This window comes from Coregonus clupeaformis, chromosome 39, assembly GCF_020615455.1.
Source record: "Coregonus clupeaformis isolate EN_2021a chromosome 39, ASM2061545v1, whole genome shotgun sequence".
NCBI classification, from domain to species: domain Eukaryota; kingdom Metazoa; phylum Chordata; class Actinopteri; order Salmoniformes; family Salmonidae; genus Coregonus; species Coregonus clupeaformis.
The window spans coordinates 20,558,155-20,575,148 of NC_059230.1; the positions used below are offsets into that span (position 1 = coordinate 20,558,155).

Sequence of the window (16,994 nt, forward strand, 5' to 3'; positions counted from 1 at the left end):
GGCCAGGGGTATAGTTGACACCTGTACCCAGACAGAGGAGGCCCTGAGCGGGGAGGCCAGCGCCGCGAGCCTGCAGGCTGAGAGAGGCCTTGGGGAGAGGCTGGGGGAGCTGGCCAGCCAAGGTCTGGAAATTATAACATGTTCCGTTCCATGGCATGTGAAATAAGTTAGGCTAAGCACCTAACTTTGAAAGTCCTCCTAGCTTCAGAGTCTGGAATGTCTCTTTGATGTTGTCGGTACATTGCGTTGTTAATGAAGGGCGCTGTGTTTTTACTGGTTGGCTTTCCTCTGTGTGTTTCTCACTCAAACACAGACAGCCGCACACAGCCCCCCCAAGTGCCAACCCCTTCCATTACAATGGTTGGATTTTCAAATCCAAACAACGAGAGGAAAAGCGTTCCAGGTGAAGCTTGTTGAGAGACAAGAAACACGAGCAAGAAACACGAGCAATGGACGTTAGACCGGTGGAAATCTGTCCTTTGGTCTGATGAGTCCAAATAGGAGATTTATGGTTCCAACCGCCATGTCTTTGTGAGACGCAGAGTAGGTGAACGTGGTTACATGTGGTCTTCGGTTGTACTTCCAAGTTCTCTAAAACGATGTTGGAGGCGGCTTATGGTAGAGAAATGAACATAATATTATCTGGAAACAGCTCTGGTGGACATTCCTGCAGTCAGCATGCCAATTGCACACTCCCTCTAAACTTGAGACATCTGTGGTGTTGTGTGACACAACTGCAGATTTTAGAGTGGCCTTTTATTGTCCCCAGCACAAGGTGCACCTGTGTAATGATCATGCTGTTGAATCAGCTTCTTGATATGCCACACCTGGCAGGTGGATGGATTATCTTGGCAAAGGAGAAATGCTCACTAACAAGGATGTAAACTAATTTGTGCACACAATTTGAGAGGAATAAGCTTTTTGTGCGTGTGGAAAATGTCTGGGATTTTTTATTTTAGCTCATGAAACATGGGACCAACACCTTACATGTTGCCTTAATATGTTTGTTCAGTCCGGTATGGCTACCGTTTTTAACATATATATTTCCAGTAGGGCTACCATTTTAACATATATATTTCCGGTAGGTCTACCGTTTTAACATATATATTTCCGGTAGGTCTACCGTTTTAACATATATATTTCCGGTAGGTCTACCGTTTTAACATATATATTTCCGGTAGGGCTACCATTTTAACATATATATTTCCGGTAGGGCTACCGTTTTAACATATATATTTCCGGTAGGGCTACCGTTCCAGGCTGAGGAGAATGATCAGCTGGACTTACTGATGGAGGCAGAGGGGCTGAGGAGGTCTATCCACAACCTGGGAACTATCATCACTACCAGGTCAGTCTATATCAACTGGGGATTATCATCACTACCAGGTCAGTCTATATCAACTGGGGATTATCATCACTACCAGGTCAGTCTATATCAACTGGGGATTATCATCACTACCAGGTCAGTCTATATCAGATGGGGATTATCATCACTACCAGGTCAGTCTATATCAACTGGGGATGATCATCACTACCAGGTCAGTCTATATCAGATGGGGATTATCATCACTACCAGGTCAGTCTATATCAGATGGGGATTATCATCACTACCAGGTCAGTCTATATCAGATGGGGATTATCATCACTACCAGGTCAGTCTATCAGATGGGGATTATCATCACTACCAGGTCAGTCTATATCAGATGGGGATTATCATCACTACCAGGTCAGTCTATATCAGATGGGGATTATCATCACTACCAGGTCAGTCTATATCAGATGGGGATTATCATCACTACCAGGTCAGTCTATATCAGATGGGGATTATCATCACTACCAGGTCAGTCTATATCAACTGGGGATTATCATCACTACCAGGTCAGTCTATATCAACTGGGGATTATCATCACTACCAGGTCAGTCTATATCAGATGGGGATTATCATCACTACCAGGTCAGTCTATATCAGATGGGGATTATCATCACTACCAGGTCAGTCTATATCAACTGGGGATTATCATCACTACCAGGTCAGTCTATATCAGATGGGGATTATCATCACTACCAGGTCAGTCTATATCAACTGGGGATTATCATCACTACCAGGTCAGTCTATATCAGATGGGGATTATCACTACCAGGTCAGTCTATATCAGATGGGGATTATCATCACTACCAGGTCAGTCTATATCAACTGGGGATTATCATCACTACCAGGTCAGTCTATATCAGATGGGGATTATCATCACTACCAGGTCAGTCTATATCAGATGGGGATTATCATCACTACCAGGTCAGTCTATATCAGATGGGGATTTTCATCACTACCAGGTCAGTCTACAGTGGGTATAGAAAGTCACCACCCCCTTTCAAAATGTTCATCTTTTGTTGCCTTAAAATTAGACTTTTTCCAGCTTTATTTACACACAGTAACCCACAATATCCGTGTAAAAGAAAATCGAAAAAAAACTCTGAAAATGAATTAAAAGTAAATCAGTAAAATACCCTATTTGGATAAGTGAACGCCCCCGTAGAATTGCAAACTCGCTGAGGTATAACCAACCACCTTCCAAATCACAAATCAAGCTAATTGGCTTCCATCTGTGATCAATTGTAGTGACTTTGATTAGTTCAGAATAAAAGCAATTGTTCATAGAGGACTCCACTGCTTAGTAGTGCAATTCAAAGCAAAGAATCCACTATGGGCGGAAAGGTACTTTCAAAAGATATACGAGATAAAGTTGTGGAAAGGCACAAGTCACGGGATGGATATACAAATATTTCAAAGGCTTTGTCTATCCCTCGGAGCACAGTTAAGACCATTATTAAGAAGTGGAAGGTGTATGACATCACCCAGACCCTGCATAGATCAGGCCGTCCCTACAAACTGGATGACCGGGAAAGGAGGAGACCGATCAGAGAGGCTACCAAGAAGCCAATGGCGACATTGAAGGAGCTTCAGGCCTTTATGGCAAAAGACCGTTCAACGTGTGCATGTGACCACAATATCACAAGCGCTCCACAGTTCTGGCCTCTATGGGAGGGTGGCAAGAAATAAAACACTGCACAAAAAAAAGCCACATCAAGTCTAGTTTTGAGCTTTGCCAAAAATCACATTGTAGATTCTGAGGCCAAGTGGCAAAAGGTGCTGTGGTCAGATGAGACCAAAATTGAACTTTTTGGCCTGAATGCAAAAACGATATGTCTGGCGAAAACCCAATAAATTTTTTCCACCCAAAGAAAACCGTGCCTACAGTAAAGCACGGCGGTGGCAGCATCCTGTTGTGGGGGTGTTTCTCTTCAGCAGGGACTGGAGCACTTGTCAGGATAGAAGGGAAAATGGACAGGGCAAAATACCCACAGATTCTTGAGGAGAACCTGCAGCCCTCTGCCGGGAAGTTGAAAATGGGAAGATGGTTCACGTTTCAACGTGACAATGACCCAAAGCACACCGCCAAAGCAACCATACAGTGGTTGAAAGACTAGAAGGTGAATGTCCTCGAGTGGCCTAGTCAGAGCCCCGACCTAAATCCCATTTGAGAATCTGTGGAATGACTTGAAGAGTGCAGTCCATGAGCGGTCACCAGGCAATTTGACTGAGCTTGAACAATTCTGCAAGGAAGAATGGGCAAATATTGCACAGTCTAGGTCACAGTCACAGATGTATTCGAAGAGACTCATGGCTGTAATTCAAGCAAAAGGTGGTTCCACCAAGTATTAACTCAGGGGGTGTTCACTTATCCAAATAGGGTATTTTACTGTTTTTCATTTTAATTAATTTTCAGAGTTTTTTCGAATGTTTTTTTTTGTGTTGTGGATCCGAGAGGGACGATGGAAGGGTAGGAACTGAACTGGCTGCTGGTATCAGAGATCAAATATGTTAGCTAGATAAAATATTAATAAACATATTTTCTTTTACAAAAAATTGAAATGAAACAATTAATATAAATGAAATAAAAATAATGACATCATGATTTGACGCCCCAAGCGCGGTGGCGAGCCAGAGTGAGGCGTCGGGTGTTGGGCTGGAGCAGTGCATCGTGGGTCTCCCAGCCTGCGTAAACATAACGACCAGAGACAAGGCCGGGGGACCCTGCAGGGGCGGCAACGCCATCCTGTCTGCTGAGGTGGGGGACCGACACGCACACGCACGTTAAGCTAAACTAAAATAAAATAAACCAAGCTAATGTATGCTACGCTAAGCTAAGCTATGCTACGTTACGCTAAACTAAGCTAAACTAATTGCCCTACATGGATAAATAGAGTTGTTATATCTTGTTCCAGGTGTGTACCCCAGATGGTAGCGTAGCGGACGGGGAGATAATCGACCACAAGAACGGGACATATGATTTTGTTTACACTGTAAACAAGGAAGGAGAGTTCTCATTGGCTCTCCGGCTCTATGACCAACACATCAAAGGAAGTCCCTTCAGACTCAGTGTTACCAGGTCCCCTGACCCTGAGGTAATGAGAGACAGAGAGACGGAGTGAGAGAGACAGAGTGAGGGAGACAGCGTGACAGAGACTGTGTGAGAGAGACAGAGACTGTGGGAGAGAGAGAGAGACTGTGGGAGAGAGAGAGAGAGACTGTGTGAGAGACTGTGTGAGAGAGCCAGAGACTGTGTGAGAGCGACAGAGACTGTGGGAGAGAGAGACTGTGTGAGAGAGAGACTATGTGAGAGAGAGAATGTGTGAGAGAGAGAGAGAGAGAGAGAGACTGTGTGAGAGACTGTGTGAGAGAGACAGAGACTGTGTGAGAGACAGAGACTGTGTGAGAGACAGAGACTGTGTGAGAGAGAGACTGTGTGAGAGAGAGACTGTGTGAAAGAGAGAGACTGTGTGAGAGAGAGACTGTGAGAGAGAGAGAGAGAGAGAGAGAGAGAGAGAGAGAGAGACTGTGTGAGAGACTGTGTGAGAGAGCCAGAGACTGTGTGAGAGAGACAGAGACTGTGTGAGAGAGAGACTGTGTGAGAGACAGAGACTGTGGGAGAGAGAGACTGTGTGAGAGAGAGACTGTGTGAGAGAGAGACTGTGTGTGAGAGAGAGAGACTGTGTGAGAGACTGTGTGAGAGAGCCAGAGACTGTGTGAGAGAGACAGAGACTGTGTGAGAGAGAGACTGTGTGAGAGACAGAGACTGTGTGAGAGAGAGACTGTGTGAGAGAGGGACTGTGTGAGAGAGATTGAGAGTGAGAGAGATTAAGAGTGTGAGAGAGATTAAGAGTGTGAGAGAGGTAAAGAGTGTGAAAGAGATTAAGAGTGTGAGAGAGCTTAAGTGTGTGAGAGAGATTAAGAGTGTGAGAGAGATTAAGAGTGTGAGAGAGATTAAGAGTGTGAGAGAGTTTAAGAATGTGAGAGAGATTAAGAGTGTGAGAGAGATTAAGAGTGTGAGAGAGATTAAGAGTGTGAGAGAGTTTAAGAGTGAGAGAGGTAAGGAGAGTAGGGATTTTTGGAGGACTCCCAGATCTTCCAACCAGTATTTCTGGAAAACCTGGGAATTTAGCGAAAGTTACCGGAATTTTGCAACTCAGTGTCTGTGTCTGTCTACCGTCCCTTCCTCCTTCTAACTCAATGTTAACTGTCTCTTCCAGGTGTCTCCTCCCACCACCACAGCCACCTCTCTGACGGCCACCGCCACCACGTCTACAGGCTCCTCTGAGGGGGCTAAGCGGAGAGGGAAATCCCCTGGGTCTGGGAGTAAGAAGAAGGGGTCCAGGAGGACGGGCAGTGCCCTGGGGACACCCAGACGCAGAGAGAACCCCATCGAAGATGACCTCATCTTCAGGATAGGTGTGTAGAGAGAGAGAGAGAGAGAGAGAGAGAGAGAGAGAGAGAGAGAGAGAGAGAGAGAGAAACAGACAGAGTTTCTCTCTTTCTGTTTCTCTCTCTCTCTGTCTGTTCTCTCTCTCTCTCTGTCTGTTTCTCTCTCTCTCTGTCTGTTTCTCTCTCTCTCTATCTCTCTGTTTCTCTCTCTCTCTATCTCTCTGTTTCCATCTCTCTGTCTGTTTTCTCTCTCTCTCTGTCTGTTTCTCTCTCTCTCTGTCTGTTTCTCTCTCTCTCTGTCTGTTTCTCTCTCTCTCTGCCTTTAATTTCTCCATTAATAATGTTTTCACGTGTGTGTGTGTGTGTGTGTGTGTGTGTGTGTGTGTGTGTGTGTGCGTGCGCTCCAGGGACTAAGGGGAGGAATAAAGGAGAGTTTACTAACCTGCAGGGTGTGTCAGCGTCCTCCAGTGGCAGGATTCTAATAGCAGACAGCAATAACCAGTGTGTCCAGGTAAATACACACACACACACACGCATGCACGCACACATTTGCCTAATTTTGATAGTTTGTGTCTGTTTGTGTCCGTCCCGCCGGACAGATCTTCTCTAATGAGGGGGAGTTTAAGAGTCGTTTTGGGGTGAGGGGTCGGTCGCCAGGGCAACTTCAACGACCGACGGGTGTGGCTGTTCACCCCAACGGTGACATCATCATCGCCGACTACGACAACAAGTGGGTCAGCATCTTCTCCAGCGAGGGCAAATACAAGGTGAACATATAGGTCACATACAGGTGACATACAGGTGACATACAGGTGACATACAGGTGACATACAGGTGTCAAACAGGTGAGATACAGGTCACATACAGGTGACAAACAGGTGACATACAGGTGACAAACAGGTGAGATACAGGTCACATACAGGTGACAAACAGGTGACATACAGGTGACAAACAGGTGAGATACAGGTCACATACAGGTGACATACAGGTGACATACAGGTGAGATATAGGTTACACATACAGTACCAGTCAAAAGTTTGGACACCTACTCATTCAAGGGTTGTTCTTTGTTTTTACTATTTTCTACATTGTAGAATAATAGTGAAGACATCAAAACTATGAAATAACACACATGGAATCATGTAGTAGCCAAAAAAAGTGTTAAACAAAGAAAATTTTATTTTAGATGTTAGATTCTTCAAAGTAGCCACCCTTTGCCTTGATGACAGCTTTGCACACTCTTGGCATTCTCTCAACCAGCTTCACCTGGAATGCTTTTCCAATAGTCTTGAAGGAGTTCCAAAATATGCTGAGCACTTGTTGGCTGCTTTTCCTTCACTCTGCCGTCCAACTCATCCCAAACCATCTGAATTGGGTTGAGGTCGGGTGATTGTGGAGACCAGGTCATCTGATGCAGCACTCCATCACTCTCCTTCTTGGTCAAATAGCCCTTACACAGCCTGGAGGTGTGTTGGGTCATTGTCCTGTTGAAAAACAAATGATAGTCCCATTAAGCCCAAACCAGATGGGATGGCGGATCGCTGCAGAATGCTGTGGTAGCCATGCTGGTTAAGTGTGACTTGAATTCTAAATAAATCACAGACAGTGTCACCAGCAAAGCACCATCACATCTCCTCCTCCATGCTTCACGGTGGGAACCACACATGCGGAGATCATCCATTCACCTACTCTACGTCTCAACAGACACTGCGGTTGGATCCAAAAATCTCAAATTTGGATTCATCAGACCAAAGGACAGATTTCCACCGGTCTAATGTCCATTGCTCGTGTTTCTTGGCCCAAGCAAGTCTCTTCTTCTTATTGGTGTCCTTTAGTAGTGGTTTCTTTGCAGCAATTAGACCATGAAGGCCTGATTCACACAGTCTCCTCTGAACAGTTGATGTTGAGATGTGTCTGTTACTTGAACTCTGTGAAGCATTTATTTGGGCTGCAATCTGAGGTGCAGTTAAATCTAATGAACTTATCCTCTGCAGCAGAGGTAACTCTGGGTCTTCCTTTCCTGTGGTTTTCCTCATGAGAGCCAGTTTCATCATAGCGCTTAATGGTTTTTGCAACTGCACTTGAAGAAACTTTCAAAGTTCCGTATTGACTGACCTTCATGTCTTAAAGTAATGATGACTGTCGTTTCTCTTTGCTCATTTGAGCTGTTCTTGCCATAATATGGACTTGGTCTTTTACCAAGTAGGGCTATCTTCTGTATACCACCCCTACCTTGTCACAACACAACTGATTGGTTCAAACACATTAAGAAGGAAATAAATTCCACAAATTAACTTTTAAGAAGGCACACCTGTTAATTGAAATGCATTTCAGGTGACTACCTCATGAAGCTGGTTGAGAGAATGCCCCTCCGTAGCCTACCGTCTGTAGCCTACCGTCCGTAGCCGACCCTCCGTAGCCTACCTGTCCGTAGCTGACCCTCCGTAGCCTACCGCCTGTAGCCGACCCTCCGTAGCCGACCCTCAGTAGCCTACCATCTGTAGCCGACCCTCCGTAGCCTACCGTCTGTAGCCTACCGTCCGTAGCCGACCCTCCGTAGCCTACCTGTCCGTAGCTGACCCTCCGTAGCCTACCGCCTGTAGCCGACCTCCGTAGCCTACCGTCTGTAGCCTACCATCTGTAGCCGACCCTCCGTAGCCTACCGTCTGTAGCCTACCGTCCGTAGCCGACCCTCCGTAGCCTACCGTCTGTAGCTGACCCTCCGTAGCCTACCGTCTATAGCTGACCCTTCGTAGCCTACCGTCTGTAGCCGACCCTTCGTAGCCTACCGTCTGTAGCGACCCTCCGTAGCCTACCGTCTGTAGCCGACCCTCCGTAGCCTACCATCCGTAGCTGACCCTCCGTAGCCGACCCTCCGTAGCCTACCGTCCGTAGCCAACCGTCTGTAGCCTAGCGTCTGTAGCCGACCCGCCGTAGCCTACTGTCAGTAGCCGACCCTCCGTAGCCTACCGTCTGTAGCCACCGTCTGTAGCCGACCCTCCTTGCCTATGGTCAGTAGCCGACCCTCCGTAGCCTACCCTCCGTAGCCTACCCTCCGTAGCCTACCGTCTGTAGCCTACGGTCAGTAGCCGACCCTCCGTAGCCTACCGTCTGTAGCCTACCGTCCGTAGCTGACCCTCCGTAGCCTACCATCTGTAGCCGACCCTCCGTAGCCTACCGTCTGTAGCCGACCCTCCGTAGCCTACCGTCCGTAGCTGACCCTCCGTAGCCTACCGTCCGTAGCAGACTGTCCGTAGCCTACCGTCTGTAGCCGACCCGCCGTAGCCTACCGTCTGTAGCTACCGTCTGTAGCCGACCCTCCATAGCCTACCGTCTGTAGCCGACCCTCTGTAGCCTACTGTCAGTAACCGACCCTCCGTAGCCTACCGTCTGTAGCCACCGTCTGTAGCCGACCCTCCTTGCCTACGGTCAGTAGCCGACCCTCCGTAGCCTACCCTCCGTAGCCTACCGTCTGTAGCCTACGGTCAGTAGCCGACCCTCCGTAGCCGACCCTCCGTAGCCGACCCTCCGTAGCCTACCGTCAGTAGCCGACCCTCCGTAGCCTACCGTCAGTAGCCGACCCTCCGTAGCCTACCGTCTGTTGCCTACCGTCAGTAGCCGACCCTCCGTAGCCTACCGTCTGTTGCCTACCATCTGTAGCCGACCCTCCGTAGCCTACCATCTGTAGCCGACCCTCCGTAGCCTACCATCCGTAGCCTACCGTCTGTAGCCGACCCTCCGTAGCCTACCGTCTGTAGCCGACCCTCCGTAGCCTACCGTCTGTAGCCGACCCTCCGTAGCCTAACGTCTGTAGCCGACCCTCCGTAGCCTACCGTCAGTAGCCGACCCTCCGTAGCCGACCGTCACTAGCCTAATCTAGAACTCTGGGCTAATATCAACCCATGTAATAATAACAGACTCAATATATCCTTCACAATACTAAATGATTTTGTTGAATTATTTACACAGTAAATATATATGTAAAACAAAGTGGGCCCAGTAAAAGGAGAAATAAAAGGACAACTGTCTACCGATCTGTTTTACACACAGATACGAACTGGGCGGAACGAGTACATGTAAAACTATAATGAGCAATAGTCTTGGTGGTTCCAAACTTCTTCCATTTAAGAATGATGGAGGCCACTGTGTTCTTGGGGACCTTCAATGCTGCAGACATTGTTTGGTACCCTTCCTCAGATCTGTGCCTCGACACAATCCTGTCTCAGAGCTCTACGGACAATTCCTTTGACCTCATGGCTTGGTTTCTGCTCTGACATGCACTGTCAACTGTGGGACCTTTACATTGACAGGTGTGTGCCTTTCCAAATCATGTCCAATAAACTGAATTTGCCACAGGTGGACTCCAATCAAGTTGTAGAAACATCTCAAGGATGATCAATGGAAACAGGATGCTCCTGAACAAACAGTCTCATGGCAAAGGGTCTGAATACTTTTTTTAAATTAATTTTTTTATACATTTGCAAAGATTTCTAAAAACCTGTTTTCGCTTTGGCATTATGGGGTATTGTGTGTAGATTGCTGAGGACATTTTATTTTTTAATCCATTTTAGAATAAGGCTGTTAAAAAAATTTGGGAAAAAGTCAAGGGGTCTGAACTATCTGAAGGCACTGTATTTTTTTTTGGGGGTGTACTTTGAGCATCTGCCCCTCAATGACATAAGGGTGACTTTATTCTATTTTCTGATCTGTCAGGCCAAGCTGTCCTCTGATTGGTTGTCATCTGTATGTCAGGCTAACCTGTCCTCTGATTGGTTGTCATCTGTCTGTCTGTCAGGCCAAGCTGGGCTCTGGTAGGCTGATGGGACCGAAGGGTGTGTCCGTGGATCAGAACGGTCATGTGATCGTCGTTGACAACAAGGCATGCACCGTCTTCATCTTCCAGCCAACCGGCAAGCTCGTTACTAAGTTTGGTAGCCGCGGCAATGGAGACAAACAGTTCGCAGGTGATGATGGTGGTGGTGGTGATGGTGGTGGTGGTGATGGTGATGACGATGGTGATGATGACGATGGTGACGATGGTGATGAAGGCGTCATGAAACTTCCATCTCTCCTCCTCTCTGCTCTCTCCTCTTTGCTCCACCTCTCCTCCTCTCTCCACCTCCTCTCCTCCTCTCTCCACCTCCTCTCCTCCTCTCTCCTCCTCTCCTCCTCTCTCTCCTCCTCTCCTCCTCTCTCCACCTCCTCTCCTCCTCTCTCCACCTCCTCTCCTCCTCTCTCCACCTCCTCTCCTCCTCTCTCCTCCTCTTCTCCTCCTCTCTCCACCTCCTCTCCTCCTCTCTCCTCCTCTCCTCCTCTCTCCACCTCCTCTCCCTCCTCCTCCCTCCTCTCCCTCCTCTCCTCCTCTCTCCACCTCCTCTCCTCCTCTCTCTCCTCTCCCTCCTCTCTCTCCTCCTCTCCTCCTCTCTCCACCTCCTCTCCTCCTCTCTCCTCCTCTCCTCCTCTCTCTCCTCCTCTCCTCCTCTCTCCACCTCCTCTCCTCCTCTCTCCACCTCCTCTCCTCCTCTCTCCTCCTCTTCTCCTCCTCTCTCCACCTCTTCTCCTCCTCTCCTCCTCTCTCTCCTCCTCTCCTCCTCCTCTCCTCCTCTCTCCACCTCCTCTCTCCTCCTCCTCCTCCTCCTCTCTCTCCTCCTCTCCTCCTCTCTCCTCTCTCTCCCTCTCCTCCTCTCTCACCTCCTCTCTCCTCCTCCTCTCCTCCTCTCTCCTCCTCTCTCCACCTCCTCTCCTCCTCTCTCCTCCTCTCCTCCTCCTCCTCTCTCCTCCTCTCCTCCTCTCCTCTCTCCTCCTCTCTCCTCCTCCTCCTCCTCTCCTCTCTCCCTCTCTCCTCCTCTCCTCCTCTCCCCTCCTCTCCTCCTCCCTCTCCTCCTCTCTCCTCCTCTCCTCCCTCTCCTCCTCTCCTCTCCTCCTCTCCTCCTCTCTCCTCCTCTCCTCCTCTCTCCTCTCCTCCTCTCTCCTCCTCTCCACCTCCTCTCCTCTCCCCTCTCCTCCTCCTCTCTCCTCCTCTCCTCCTCCTCTCTCTCTCTCCTCTCTCCTCCTCTCTCCTCCTCCTCTCCACCTCTCTCCTCCTCTCTCCCCTCCTCCTCTCCACCTCCTCTCCACCTCCTCTCCTCTCTCCACCTCCTCTCCTCCTCTCGCCTCCTCTCTCCTCCTCTTCTCCTCCTCTCTCCACCTCCTCTCCTCCTCTCGCCTCCTCTCTTCCGACCAGGTCCTCATTTTGCAGCCGTCAACAACAACAATGAGATCATAGTGACAGACTTTCACAACCACTCAGTCAAGGTAACTAAGCAACCAACTCATCAGTAACTAAGCAACCAACTCATCAGTAACTAAGCAACCAACTCATCAGTAACTAAGCAACCAACTCATCAGTAACTAAGCAACCAACTCATGTTCAGAAGGTCTGGTGGATCAACTAAACGCCTCAAACCTTCGTTAAACCCAATAGAATGAATAGGAAAAAGTCCTGGTTTCCCTCCCTCCCTCCCTCCCTCCCTCCCTCCCTCCCAGGTGTTCACCCCAGAGGGAGAGCTGCTGTTGAAGTTTGGATCTAATGGAGAGGGCAACGGTCAGTTTAACGCTCCTACAGGCGTGGCCGTCGACGTGAACGGGAACATCATCGTAGCCGACTGGGGCAACAGCCGTATACAGGTACAGTAATATATATACAGTGGGGGAAAAAATTATTTAGTCAGCCACCAATTGTGCAAGTTCTCCCACTTAAAAAGATGAGAGAGGTCTGTAATTTTCATCATAGGTACACGTCAACTATGACAGACAAATTGAGATTTTTTTTTCCAGAAAATCACATTGTAGGATTTTTAATGAATTTATTTGCAAATTATGGTGGAAAATAAGTATTTGGTCACCTACAAACAAGCAAGATTTCAGGCTCTCACAGACCTGTAACTTCTTCTTTAAGAGGCTCCTATCAGTATAAAAGACACCTGTCCACAACCTCAAACAGTCACACTCCAAACTCCATTATGGCCAAGACCAAAGAGCTGTCAAAGGACACCAGAAACAAACTTGTAGACCTGCACCAGGCTGGGAAGACTGCATCTGTGGGAGCAATTATTAGGAAATGGAAGACATACAAGACCACTGAAAATCTCCCTCGATCTGGGGCTCCACGCAAGATCTCACCCCGTGGGGTCAAAATTATCACAAGAACAGTGAGCAAAAATCCCAGAACCACACGGGGGGACCTAGTGAATGACCTGCAGAGAGCTGGGACCAAAGTAACAAAGCCTACCATCAGTAACACACTACGCCGCCAGGGACTCAAATCCTGCAGTGCCAGACGTGTCCCCCTGCTTAAGCCAGTACATGTCCAGGCCCGTCTGAAGTTTGCTAGAGTGCATTTGGATGATCCAGAAGAGGATTGGGAGAATGTCATATGGTCAGATGAAACCAAAATATAACTTTTTGGTAAAAACTCAACTCGTCGTGTTTGGAGGACAAAGAATGCTGAGTTGCATCTAAAGAACACCATACCTACTGTGAAGCATGGGGGTGGAAACATCATGCTTTGGGGCTGTTTTTCTGCAAAGGGACCAGGACGACTGATCCGTGTAAAGGAAAGAATGAATGGGGCCCTGTATCGTGAGATTTTGAGTGAAAACCTCCTTCCATCAGCAAGGGCATTGAAGATGAAACGTGGCTGGGTCTTTCAGCATCACAATGATCCCAAACACACAGCCCGGGCAACGAAGGAGTGGCTTCGTAAGAAGCATTTCAAGGTCCTGGAGTGGCCTAGACAGTCTCCAGATCTCAACCTCATAGAACATCTTTGGAGGGAGTTGAAAGTCCGTGTTGCCCAGCGACAGCCCCAAAACATCACTGCTCTAGAGGAGATCTGCATGGAGGAATGGGCCAAAATACCAGCAACAGTGTGTGAAAACCTTGTGAAGACTTACAGAAAACGTTTGACCTGTGTCATTGCCAACAAAGGGTATATAACAAAGTATTGAGAAACTTTTGTTATTGACCAAATACTTATTTTCCACCATAATTTGCAAATAAATTCATAAAAAATCCTACAATGTGATTTTCTGGATTTTTTTTCTCATTTTGTCTGTCATAGTTGACGTGTACCTATGATGAAAATGACAGGCCTCTCTCATCTTTTTAAGTGGGAGAACTTGCACAATTGGTGGCTGACTAAATACTTTTTTCCCCCACTGTAATGTATCTACAGTGCATTCAGAAAGTATTCATATCCCTTGACTTATTCCACAAATATATTTTTTCCCCTCACCCATCTACACACAATACCCCATAATGATCAAGTGAAAACACGGTTTTAGAAATGTTTGTAAATTTACTGAAAATTAAATACAGAAATACTTCATTTACATAAGTATTCACACCCCTGAGTCAATACTTTGTAGAAGCACTTTTGGCAGCGATTACATCTGTAAGTCTTTCTACATGATTCCATGTGTTATTTCATAGTTCTGATGTCTTCACTGTTATTCTACAATGTAGAAAATAGTAAAAATAAAGAAAAACCCTTGAATGAGTAGATGTGTCCACACTTTTGACTGGTACTGTAATTCCACTTTGACATTATGGGGTATTGTGTGTAGGCCAGTGACAAAAATGTAATCCATTTTAAATTCAGGCTGTAACACAACAAAATGTGGAAAAAGTGATATACAGGTACAAAAGTATTGTTTTCAGTTACTTTAGAAAATAGGTAATCTATTCAGAATACTTTAAAAATACTTTTATAATACTTCATATCACTTACACAGTAGCGACATTCAAAAAGTAATTTCGTCATCCTATCTCCACCCCCCCACCCCCCCGCCCCAAGGTGTTTGACGGTAGTGGCTCCTTCCTGTCCTACATCAATACATCAGCTGACCCTCTCTACGGACCTCAGGGTCTGGCTCTCACCTCTGATGGACACGTGGTGGTGGCCGACTCTGGGAACCACTGCTTCAAGGTCTACAGATACCTACAGTAGTGAAGGGATGGAGGTATGGGAGAATGGATGGATGGAGAGAGAAGAGAGTTGGAGAGATGCAGGGTTGGACGGACAGAATCACTGTTTCAATGTCTACCACTACTTAGTATGAACTTAAATGACGGCCATTCAAATCAGCTCCTCTCTCTGCTCTGACGACACGTCACTCATCTGCCTTACTATTGGCCAGAGCTACACAGTGAGAGCACTTATTGGCCAACGTCAAACAGTCCTGGGACCTTGCTCTCGGCTTGACAAAATGAAGTCACAGCTCCCCCTCCCCCCCATGCAAGACCTATCTCAACCACTCAAGATCAAACCAATCTCAACCTGTTCATCTGGCTCAATATCAAACTAATCTCAACCTGTTCATCTGGCTCAATATCAAACTAATCTCAACCTGTTCATCTGGCTCAATATCAAACTAATCTCAACCAGTTAATCTGCTCTTAAACCTACGTACTGCTATGGAGTCTACAGAACAATGTATAGATTGTTCATATGGGTTCTACAGAACAATGTATAGATTGTTCATATGGGTTCTACAGAACAATCTAGATAAATGTATGTTCTATAGAATAATAATATCGATGGTTAGTTTGAGGATCGTTGTCTGCAAAATCAATAAGGAATGCTCAGTACTGTTCAAGAACGTGGCTATGGTTATTCTAATACTCCACAGATATATCAATAAATAAATACATTGATTCATTATAGATGATTGGTTGATTTGATTGAGCTAAAAGGCAGCTTGCGACTTTACACTTGGATGAGGTATATATTCAACCATCCAATTTTTTCGTGAAAGAAAATACTGTGTGAGTCCCAAATTGCTCCCTACGGGCCCATCCACAGGGGGGCGCCACAGGTCATTTTAGGCCTGATTTCACTAGGAGAACCAGGGGAGGCTCTTACCTCACACATGGGGGTTTTGGGTGCCCATGGTCGGCTTGGGGGTGACCCCAAGAGGGGGTACCAGAACCCCCACCCGGATCCATCCACAGGGGGGCGCCACATCTCATTTTAGGCCTGATTTCACTAGGAGAACCAGGGGATGGCTCCTAACTCACACATGGGCATTTTGGGTGCCCATGGCCGGGATGGGTGAGACAGAGTCCAGCCCTCCACACACAAAAGTGATCCAGTAAGTTCCCCAGTAGTGCACTATATAGGGAATAGGGTGTCATTCTCTGGTCTAAAGTAGTGCACTATATAGGGAATAGGGTGCCATTCTCTGGTCTAAAGTAGTGCACTACATAGGGAATAGGGTGCCATTCTCTGGTCTAAAGTAGTGCACTATATAGGGAATAGGGTGCCATTCTCTGGTCTAAAGTAGTGCACTATATAGGGAATAGGGTGCCATTCTCTGGTCTAAAGTAGTGCACTATATAGGGAATAGGGTGCCATTCTCTGGTCTAAAGTAGTGCACTACATAGGGAATAGGGTGCCATTCTCTGGTCTAAAGTAGTGCACTATATAGGGAATAGGGTGCCATTCTCTGGTCGAAAGTAGTGCACTATATAGGGAATAGGGTGCCATTCTCTGGTCTAAAGTAGTGCACTACATAGGGAATAGGGTGCCATTCTCTCGTCTAAAGTAGTGCACTATATAGGGAATAGGGTGCCATTCTCTGGTCTAAAGTAGTGCACTATATAGGGAATAGGGTGCCATTCTATGGTCTAAAGTAGTGCACTACATAGGGAATAGGGTGCCATTCTCTGGTCTAAAGTAGTGCACTATATAGGGAATAGGGTACCATTCTCTGGTCTAAGGTAGTGCACTACATAGGGAATAGGGTGCCATTCTCTGGTCTAAAGTAGTGCACTACATAGGGAATAGAGTGCCATTCTCTGGTCTAAAGTAGTGCACTATATAGGGAATAGGGTTCCATTCTCTGGTCTAAAGTAGTGCACTATATAGGGAATAGGGTGCCATTCTCTGGTCTAAAGTAGTGCACTACATAGGGAATAGGGTGCTATTAGGGTGCTATTTGGGACACATACACAGTCGCAAGATAACATGGAAGAATATATATATTGAGGAATTATCTTTATTATTATTACTGACCAATAACCATTTGCAAACTAACTCTCATCAGTGCTGTTTCACCCTTAGAAAGAAGAAAAAAAGAAGGAAATATTAGAACTAGGGCGCGATTTAAATTTAAAGGTCATTTCCGATTGAGCCGACATGCAGTGTCTACCGTGAACGCAGTCTCCAGGAACGCGGGACATTGCCTTTACT

At 46.9% G+C, this 16,994-nt stretch overlaps 1 protein-coding gene across 1 annotated transcript in view; it reads left to right on the forward strand.

Annotated features, from left to right (window-relative positions):
• Positions 1–15,975, forward strand: part of LOC121554657 (tripartite motif-containing protein 2) — a 16,171-nt gene extending 196 nt beyond the window's left edge. The window contains exons 2-12 of the mRNA XM_045211826.1: positions 7–122; positions 1,246–1,348; positions 3,989–4,127; positions 4,285–4,440; positions 5,590–5,788; positions 6,169–6,272; positions 6,361–6,528; positions 10,557–10,725; positions 11,985–12,055; positions 12,287–12,427; positions 14,598–15,975. Coding sequence (XP_045067761.1) covers positions 7–122; positions 1,246–1,348; positions 3,989–4,127; positions 4,285–4,440; positions 5,590–5,788; positions 6,169–6,272; positions 6,361–6,528; positions 10,557–10,725; positions 11,985–12,055; positions 12,287–12,427; positions 14,598–14,750 — 1,519 coding nt within the window. The 3' untranslated portion in view covers positions 14,751–15,975. The remainder of the gene's footprint in view (positions 1–6; positions 123–1,245; positions 1,349–3,988; positions 4,128–4,284; positions 4,441–5,589; positions 5,789–6,168; positions 6,273–6,360; positions 6,529–10,556; positions 10,726–11,984; positions 12,056–12,286; positions 12,428–14,597) is intronic.
• The last annotated feature ends 1,019 nt before the right edge of the window (positions 15,976–16,994 follow it).